The sequence below is a fragment of the Odocoileus virginianus genome, chromosome 24 (genome assembly GCF_023699985.2).
Source record: "Odocoileus virginianus isolate 20LAN1187 ecotype Illinois chromosome 24, Ovbor_1.2, whole genome shotgun sequence".
Classification (NCBI taxonomy): domain Eukaryota; kingdom Metazoa; phylum Chordata; class Mammalia; order Artiodactyla; family Cervidae; genus Odocoileus; species Odocoileus virginianus.
Genome location: NC_069697.1, coordinates 44,810,325 through 44,820,660, shown reverse-complemented (window position 1 = coordinate 44,820,660; position 10,336 = coordinate 44,810,325). Strand labels below are relative to the sequence as shown.

Below are 10,336 nucleotides of genomic sequence, written 5' to 3'. Positions count from 1 at the left end.
TTTTAGATTCTCCATATAATAAATATCATTGTTTATCTTTGTCTGATTTACTTCACTCAGTATAATGTCCTCTCAGTCTATCCATGTAACTGCAAATAGCATTACCTCATTCTTTTTATTCCTGAGTAATATTCCACTGTATGTCCTACATCTTCTTTATCCTTTCATCTGTTGATGGACATTTAGGTTGGTTCCATGCCTTAGGTATTATAAATAGTGCTGCTATGAATGTTAAAATGCCTATATCTTTCTGAATTATAGTTTTCTCCAGATATGTGCCCAGGAGTGGGATTGCTGGATTGTATGGTAACTCTATTTTTAGTTTTTTAAAGAATCTCCATACGGTTTTCCATGGTGGCTATATCAATTTACATTCCCAGTTGGTAACACTTTCATTTGTAATATTTCCACACCATGAGAAAGTCTTCACTAATGGGATATTTAGCATATCCTAGTTAGAGAAGATTTCTTGAAAGAAATGACAGCAAGCTGGGAGCTGACATAAATAGGAGTGTTGCAGGCTCTGACGACAGAGTATAGTGTGGCGTGGCTGAAGTAGAGACAGAACTGGGAGGGCAAGATGAGGCTGGAGAGCTAGTCCAGAGTCAGGGAAAGAATATCTTCTCTTTTTTATGATATTGCAAAGTTTTCTATTCAATTGCAACCAACTTTATTTCCATAAACTAGCACATGCAAAGACCACTCCATACCACACTCAGAAAACTAAAGCAGCATCTTTATTTTATACATACAAACAGTATAAAATGTTTATGTAAGAGCTGTGTTTTGTTTACAATATATTATATTGCTTCAAGCCAATGCCAAAAGTTCATACATATATTCCCTATTTTATTGTGTTTACAATATATTATATCGTTAAATGTCACTACCACAGTGTTATTTCTTTCTCTTTCTTTTTTAATACTGAATTCTCTGGAATCATGATAAGGTCAAAATGTATTATGAGTTTAAGGGGAATTTTTTAAATGTGACAAATGTCTAAATACATACTAAAACTTCAGCACTTTCAACTGCTTCATCCAAACCCTTGTGATTTATGCATTTTTGTTCCAGTTATCTTCTCTAATGTTGCCCAGCCCCTCAATACCATGAATACATTGTACTTTTGGAAATTATCTGCCAAGTACACGTTGAAAAGACAAAACTTTAACCTGAACAACTGACATAACATAAAGTTGGTCCCAAAGCACCGAAACAAGAAAATCTATACCATCATGCTACAGATGTACTTAGAAAACTTAAAAGGAAGAGTAAATATCAGCTCAGTGATTTATAATGAAGCTAATAAAATTCAGGCCAGTATTCTTAACTGTAATAAACATTATTTGAACAGTCAACACATGAAAGGTTAACAAAGGCTATGAACTTGGTGTAACTTAAAATGTTTCAGATGTCGGAGTTCACCAGATGTAATTGGATTCAGGCGGGTCCTGCCGCTCCTCGGCCTTTTTAACTGAAGGCGTGTGCTGCCTGAGCCGGGCGCCGGCTGGCCTCAGGGCATGCAGGAGGCTGGCTCCATACCCTGCAAAATTATTCACAGCTTAAAAGAAAAGAAACTACAAAAACACGCTCTTCAGATTCATTATTCACCATTCAAATAAAATCCATTTTCTCTTTCCAACCCAGAGTGAAAGACCACAGCGACCACAAAAAGCTACCTGAATGATGAGATGTTACAGGTTCAAGATCTCTTTTAAAAGAAATTCATTTTAGTAACTCCATCAAATCTGGCTTCCATTGAATCTCTGATTCACTATATATTTTGGTCATGCCACGCTTGAAGCAAACTTGGGATGAATGTTATTGAATGAAAGGATCCTCCATCCAAGGGCTAGTAAGGATCGAGCACTGAGGTCCCATTGCAGAGAATGTTGTCACTGATCCTTTCATTGCCTTGCAAAACCAACCTCCATTATTATTGATCTGCTTCAATAATAACAACCCCCATTCTTCATACAGATCACATGATTAGGCATGGCTATTGCATTTATCCAGAATAGGAATTTTATAAAAATTAAGGACTTCCATAAGTCAGACAGAGAATTATTGTATGACATCCTTTATATGTGGAATCTAAAAAGAAATGATACAAACAAATTTACTTACAAAAAAGAAAGAGACTCAGACTAGAGAATGAACTTATGGTTGCAGGGGGTGAAGGAGAAGGATGGGTAGAAGGGATAGCTAGGGAGTTTGGGATGAACATGTGCACACTGCTATATTTGAAATGGACAACCAACAGGACTGCATAACAAGGGCTCTCAATGCTATATGGCAGCCTAGATGGAAGGTGAGTTTGGGGGAGAATGGCTACATTTACATGTGTAGCAGAGTCCCTTCGCTATTCACCTGAAACTATTACAACATTATTAACTGGCTATACCCCAATACAAAATAAAAATTTTAAAAAATGAATCAATCTAAAAGAACCTAGGAAAAGAGAATTATTTAAAAAAACAGGTACTTTCAGTACACAGATTAGAGAAGGGCCAGGATTTGAACTGACTCCTTCTCAGTGGGCATTTGTGAGCTTTGGTCAAGATGGGTGTCTACTGATAGCATTTCCAGTTCATCCTAAGAGGAGTGTAACACAATTATACAATGTCAGTTGTGAGTTACACAACTCAAGGCTTCTTTTCTTATTACTTACGAACTTCTGAAGATGCCTGGATCACTGACTCACTTCTGCTGATTTCCTAAAACTGATCTAAGACAGCAGTTAAAAATCTGCCTCCATCTTCCTGTGCGTTAGAGTCAAGTTTGGCATTTCATTTGTTCCCTGTGGTTTTTAAATGCAAGAATGTCATTAAGTCACTGCTGAGAACAGAATACTTTGTTCCTGAATGCTTTTCTTTGAATTGTCAGTATGTAGGCTAGTAGCTCATGGACCCGCGAAGACAATGAGCCGACAATCCCTATCCCGCTGCTCACCCTGCCACCCATGAAGCAGAGCCCAAGCCAGGAAGTCTGTCTCCAGTATTCTCCCTCCCAACTAGGATGTCTGGGTGCCTGGGACCTCCCAATGTGTCGCCCCAATGGGAATCTGTTCTTAGCAGAACTGTGCCTCACAGCTTCCTTGTCATCTCCTTTTAAGCAAAATTAACCTCATTCTTTCAGCCTGATTCTCTCAGCCACTGTACAAAATGGCTGGGGGGCCTCTTCTGTAAAACATGCTTGCATTTTAATCAAGCACCAAGGCATCTTCTTGACATGCATGCCTGAATCTGAAGGCGGCCGAGATGACAAAAGCTTTCGGCAGCCAAGTCTACAAGCGAGGGTGCTCCTGGGGCTGGCAGACCTGTCAGAACTGCTCATCTAAACTGCATGCATGAGGGCCTCTCACTTGCCTCCTGGGAATGGTTAATTTTCTATAGGTCTTTTACCTGAAGGAAGGTCCCTTTCTGCCCCGTTTGGTACCATTCCATCATTCCCACCTGGGTAAAGGAGCCATTTTCCAGAGGATCTCCACTTTTTAAGCTATGTCCACCTGAAGCCAATTCAATCTACCATCCCGTGAAGCAACAGTGGGAAAAAAAAGACTCAAATCAATGGCTCAGTGTAGCCTAGGCCAGACAGCAATATACTTTAAGACAAACAAACATGTAAAGCTACACATAACTGGTTTTATACATATCAGAATAGTACAATGTGAGTTATAGAATATGTACAAAAAGTAAGAATTAGAGATTGGGATATATAACTATACATATAAAATTTCTACCTAAATGTAATAAAAGAACATAAAATATTTTTAAAAATGTCTTCAAACTAATATTTTCCCTCAGCACCCCAGATGATCATTCCACACTCACTGGGCTATATGCATCACCCTTTGGAGACCACTGATTTAGAAAAAACACCTGATATGAAAGTGATCTGTTCACTTTGTGTGCATTATTTTGGAAACAATTTGATAGGCACAATCTGGACTTCTATTAATCAAGGGAGCTGCATGACTGAATGAAGCCTTCCTTTGCCCACAGAAAGTAGCAAGTGGATCCATCCTCAGGAGAGAGAGTTCAAGCTGCAGGATGAACCTGCAGAGATGCATTATTTATTTCCTCCACTTGCTGATCGACTGCCCCTTCCTCTTGAATCTGGGCCCCACCAGGCATGATCTTTTCTGTCTGTTCACTGGTGTGTTTTCAGTGCCTGGATCCATGCTTAGCACAGAGACGATATCAATCAAAACAGAATGATTGAATTTAGCAACTTTAACTTTCATTTTGTGTATAAAACAGACCAGTGGTTTATTATCCTATAGCCAGTCCATGTTGGGTGGTCAGTAAATGTGGAAAAAATACAACTCCACGTTAACATCTCTCCTGTACTTCACAGACCTTTTCTCTCCCTCGAAAGAACCCATTTAAAGCATCCCACAACCAACAGTGTAAAGATTTTACACAGCAAAACTCTTCATGTTCTAATGCTCCTTGATCAATCCTGAATGATAAAATGAGAACCGTGTAGCTACTGATCTACATGTGATTTAGAAATCTCACTCCTTTCTATTAAAGTTAACATACCTATTACCAAACCAACCTGTAGTACTAATTTAACCTGGAAAATATCTGTTGTGATGTTTTACAGATGTAGTGGTATTTTACAGTGATGCTTTCTTTCCTTTACATACGAAAGCTAGAGAGTTCTGGTGGGGGGGTGGGCACTAGAGAGAACAGGAAGAGGAGGAGAAGTTGGCTTTACGCAGCGGAAAGCAGGGCTGAGTTATGGCTTGTCTGTCCCGGCCGTTGGAGCCAGGAGAGAGACGTGCAAGGGTCTGGCTCCGCAGACGGTTCACACTCACTTTTGTTGCAGTGCCTCCCATGCCAGCCCTCCTGACACTGGCATTTGTTGGGTTCATGGCAGGTTCCGCGTGTACCACAGCCAGGCTTGCAGACAGCTAGAGTCAAAGGAGATAGAGAAAATGTTTCCTGAGCTGTCACTGGTTAACAGATTTACGCAGCCGACTTCCCTGCAGTTCTTTCGAATGTGTTAGTTTTGGCTTCATCCCTTCATGTGTTTTTCTAAGTCAATCTCCAGCTAGAAGTCAGTTTTGGACTCTCCTGAAAGTGATCTAGACTTGATGTTTCTCATTGACAAAAGACACTCAGGAGGACATTGAAACTGCTAGGCAATGGAAGCTTATCTTCCTTAAGAAAATTCCTAATAGTTAAAAAGTTTGGTGGTGTGTGCAAATGTGTCTTAAGTTTTTTTTTTTTTTTTTTTTTACATGCATGGATTTCATGTCTTTGGTCTACCTCAAGAAACATAAATGTCACTGAAGAAAGGTTAATTGTGATGCCTCAGCAACATGCAGTAGGTACAGAAGTTAGGAAGAAGAGATCCCTGCTAGCTTAACTATCCCATAACACAGGTCGGCTGCATGTACAGGGTACTTACGCTTTGAACAGAGGTCTCCTTGGTAGCCTTTGGAGCACTTGCATTTGTTTTTACCAATGCATTTACCTGCATTTCGACAGGGCTGCGGGCATTTGCCTGAAATAGAAGAATGCAAATAAGCAAGGAACTCTGTTCTCCTTTCAGAGGCAATCACGTTTTTTCAAAGGAACTGCAAGGCTTTGAGAGGATCAATGCTTTTAAGTGACAGTTATTTCCACTTATCTCAGATCAACCCTGGCTTTGTTACTGTTTGAGCTTCGTTTTGGGGACAAATAGGCTCATATTTTTACTTACAATTTTGCATATGAATCTTCCACAATATTGTTCAAATGCTGTATTTGCATCACTTTTTTGACAAGCAATGTTTTAACTGATTCATAAAAACTTGTAATTTAAGATATATTAAAAGTGAAGATATGGATGGCCCCCTAAGTGATCTTTCCTCTGCGTTCTGATTTTTGTATGTCACTATTTCTGAAAGCAGACCTATACCTGGACTTGATGACTTCTGCCTTAGCCTAGGATTCTCCAGAAATCAGGACCTGCCTGCAGAGTTTATCTGGGGAAGTGATCCTTGGAATGAGGAATAGGGGGCAGGAAGAGTAAACAGCAGAAGAGAAAAAGCCAACACAAAAGTATGTTTGTAGGTTGTTCATCACTACAGGCATCTGGGCTCTATTCTGCAGCATCTTTCTGAGGAGTGAGGTAGACGGACTGCTCCTTCAAGTTGCCTGAAGGAAGGGAGAGGGGAGCGTTTATTCATCCGCACCTGTGTCCACTGACCGAAGGTCACCCCATGGAATAACTTTCTTGAATTTCTAGTCTGTGACTACAGATTACATACGTATAACCTGTAAAAATGTGTAGCTGCTCAGTCATGTCTGTCAAGAGTCTTCCCCAACACCACAGTTCATCAATTCTTCGGCGCTCAGCTTTCTTTATGGTCCAGTTCTCACATTCATACACTACTGGAAAACTATAGCTCTGACTATACAGACCTTTGTCGGCAAAGTAATGTCTCTGCTTTGTAATATGCTGTCTAGGTTTGTCATGGCTTTTCTTCCAAGGAGCAAGCACCTTTTAATTTCATGGCTGCGGTGACCATCTGCAGTGAATTTGGAGCCCAAGAAAATAGTCTCTCACTATTTCCATTGTTTCACCATCTATTTGCCATGGAGTGATGGGACTGGATGCCATGATCTTCATTTTTTGAATGCTGAGTTTTAAAAGCCAACTTTTTCACTCTCCCCTTTCACTTTCATCAAGAGGCTCTTTAGTTCCTCTTCACTTTCTGCCATAAGGATGGTGTCATCTGCATATCTGAGGTTATTCATATTTCTCTCCACAATCCTGATTCCAGCTTGTGCTTCATCCAGCCCTGTATTTTGCATGATGTACTCTGCATATAAGTTAAATAAGCAGGGTGACAATATACAGCCTTGAGATACTCCTTTCCCAGTTTGGAACCAGTCTGTTGTTCCATATCCGGTTCTAACTGTTGTTTCTTGACCTCATATAGGTTTCTCAGGAGGCAGGTAAAGTGTTCTGGTATTCCCATCTCTTTAAGAATTTTCCAGTTTGTTGTGTTTTATATATATATATTCAGTACTCAGGAGTCTCTGGTGGGAAACAAGAGACATGTGGCTCAGCTCAGGTGCAACCAGCCTATGTTTGTACAGAACAGGTCATAGCAGTGATGGAGGGAAAGGCTGGCTGAGAAGGACATGAGGTGGGGCACACAAAGTCCTTGATTCCACACCTGGGCATTTTTCTGGAATGTCTCAGATCCTAATGATACTTCATGCTTTTATCTCTGTGCCAAATGAGGAGTGCTGATATTTTCACAGATCTCTGCATCCCAGGATTTTAGAACTGGATGTAGATGTAAAAATCATATTTTTCTTCTTTCTTACTTCTGAAGCCATTTATTCTCCATTTGCAATCTAGAATTTGCCATCCTAAGGCTGAAGTTTTTTCCGGGTAAGCATTATGCTTGACAGACATGAAGTGAATCCCATAAGAAAATCATTTTGCTAAAAACACTTTCTTTTATTTATCCAAAATGACTTTCCTCACATATAAATAAACCAACATGTACTCACTGTGGAGATTAGAGAGACAATTGAGATGTTAGTGTCTCTCAGAAAATTGAAATGCCATTACAGCTATAGGCTTTTCTGACACAGGGATGTTTCACAGAAAGGTATTAAAACAACCTTAATACTTGAATGCCACCTTTCTATCCACCATTAAAATCCAAAAGAACACTTTTTGCTAGGTTTGGACACAAAGAATAGCATTTACTCTGTGGTCAAGATCCAACTTCAATTTAAGGAAAGGAATATCTAACTCTGAATTTCCATTTGTATCAAAGGAACATCTGATCCCATCATATGCTCAAAATTGGATTGTATCACAGTACTCTGCAATGCGCTGGGGTTTTTCAACTAAGCAAGATGTGGGACAATAATTATATGGCAGAAAAGATAGAGGATGTATTGTAAATTACTTCGAGGGCCCAAGGTTCCCCATATTCTATGAGATGCGAACTTAGTATCCAGACAGAATGGAGAGAATGGCTGATAGAATCTTTTCATTGCCTCCAAGGATGTTTTTGTTCCCTTGGCAAGAGGTGAGTGAGGACCCTGAGACTCACTGCAGCCAGCAAGGAAGACGTTCTCTCCTGGTTATCACAGAACAGAAATCTCTCTGCAGGTGACTGTTAGAAGGCCATTCCTATATCAAACCTCTTGGAGCCAAAATATCATGAAGGGATGACTGTTTTAAAGTTCAGAATTCTATAAATATCTTTAGTATAGACTTCCTTTTCCTAAAACTATATTGCAAACCAATTCTTATCATTGGACAGTGGAAACCTGAGTCAACATGAGAAATCACACATTTTTACCCAAAGGAAACTAAGCACTGCCTGAAGACAGATAGATTTGACTAATTCTAAACAGTCTGAATTTTACCTATAACTAGTGAGGACAGTGAAATAAGGTATTGACAAAATAAAGATATTAAACTTCCTCCACCCATCAGATTGTGAAGTAAATTTGTGACTATCCTTCACATAGAAAAAAGATTAAAGTGGTTTACCATAAGTGCAAACAACCACCATCTCTGGGTCTTAGAATTTTACAAGTGATTTTTAACTGTTTTATCCAATATTCTAATTTTTTATGGCAAACACTTTATATAGATTACCTTTACAATAATAAAACCCATTTAGGTATTAAAAAACCCACTTACAGTACAGTATAAATAATTTGGTTTTTTAAACTGAAGGTTTGTTAAGGAATCTTATAATGTTTATGAACCTTAAAGAACAAGAAAAACATATGTACATATATCCAGATACTTCTGATCATCATCTTATTCATTAACCTGCAAGTATATTGCACAATCAAGTCAGAATGAAGTTTGAGAAGCCATCAACTTTGATAGAGGCCAGGAGAAATGATAATAGCGTCAGAATACATATTTTATTTAAAAAAGACAATAACAAATATTGGTAAGGATATGGAGAAATTGGAACCCTTGTACATTACTGGTGGGAATGTAAAATGGTACAGCCACTTTGGAAAATACTTTGGCAGTTCCTCAAAAAATTAAAGAGTTAACATATGGTCCAGCAATTCCACTCCTAGGTACACTCAGGAGAACTGAAAACATGTTCACACAAAAACTCATACACAAATGTTCATAGCAGCACTACTATTTATAGTAGCCCTAACGTGGGAACAGCCCAGGTGCCCATCAGCTGATGGATGGATAAACAAAATGTAGTTGGTATGTCCACACAATGGAATATTATTTAGCAAGTAAAAGGAAGTAATGATATATGTAACAATAGAGGTGAGCCTTGAAAACATGCTAAGTGAAAGAAGTCAGACATAAAAGGTCATATATTGTATAATTCTGTTTATATGAAATATCTAATACAGGCAAATCTAAACAGACACAAAGTACATTAGTGGATTCCAGGGGTTTGGGGTGAGGACCATGAGGAGTGACTGCTGATGGGAATAGGGTTTCTTTGGGGGATGGGAACATATTCTAGAAGTAGATGCTGCCCAACTTTGTGAATATAATCAATATCAATTGTATGCTTTAAAATAGTGAGTTTTACATATGTGAATTATATCTCAAGTTAAAAATAAGATATATAATTCAACTTTTTGTCTCTATTACACTATAGGCACTTTTCAGTACAAGGCCCATTTTAATTTTTCCTGGTAATATGGTTCTGGTGATAGAAAAAAAAATTTCCTAAAAGGATTTGAGTATAACTTGTGATGGCAATAATCAAGAGCTTTCAAAGGCCCACATTTTTGGTGCAATTAGGGGAAAAAAAAAAAAAGAATAGAAAACATTATCTCTGCCAATGGAAAGGTCATAAACCTAAGGGCATGAAAGAGCATATGTCCATGAAGAAAAAGGAACCCATGAACAAAGATTCATAAACATGAACCAATTAAGTATGTGAAGTCTGAGTGTAAGTGTGTGGAGAAAATTGAGGGGAGTTAATTCAGAGATATCTTTATCAGGGTAGGGTAATTAATAAGAACAGAAACCACATCCTGACAATTAATTACATGTTCTATGAAAACTTCAGAAGTATTTCATTTGAACTCTATAAAAAAAAAAATAGTCACTTCAGCTATTACTCATTAAAGTGAAAAAATTCCCACAAACAAATTAGAGGTTGAAAGTTAAAATAATAAGTCAGTATTATTTAATTGTGAACCCAGTACAACTTCAGAAACTATGGCTAGAGCAAACACAGTGGTGTTTTATGGATATAATACAGCTGGAGGTGAAAATGCCATATTCCAGAACTTCCAGAAAAGTAGGGACATGCTCGCTCACATTCCTTTTGTTTCTTCCTGAGCCAGGCTTTGGTGTTATC

At 38.5% G+C, this 10,336-nt stretch overlaps 1 protein-coding gene across 1 annotated transcript in view; it reads right to left on the bottom strand.

The window, feature by feature from the left end:
* Positions 1–718: 718 nt before the first annotated feature.
* Positions 719–10,336, bottom strand: part of WIF1 (WNT inhibitory factor 1) — an 81,561-nt gene continuing 71,943 nt past the window's right edge. The window contains exons 8-10 of the mRNA XM_070454651.1: positions 5,422–5,517; positions 4,826–4,921; positions 719–1,543 (exon numbers count right to left, since the gene is read on the bottom strand). Coding sequence (XP_070310752.1) covers positions 1,422–1,543; positions 4,826–4,921; positions 5,422–5,517 — 314 coding nt within the window. The 3' untranslated portion in view covers positions 719–1,421. The remainder of the gene's footprint in view (positions 1,544–4,825; positions 4,922–5,421; positions 5,518–10,336) is intronic.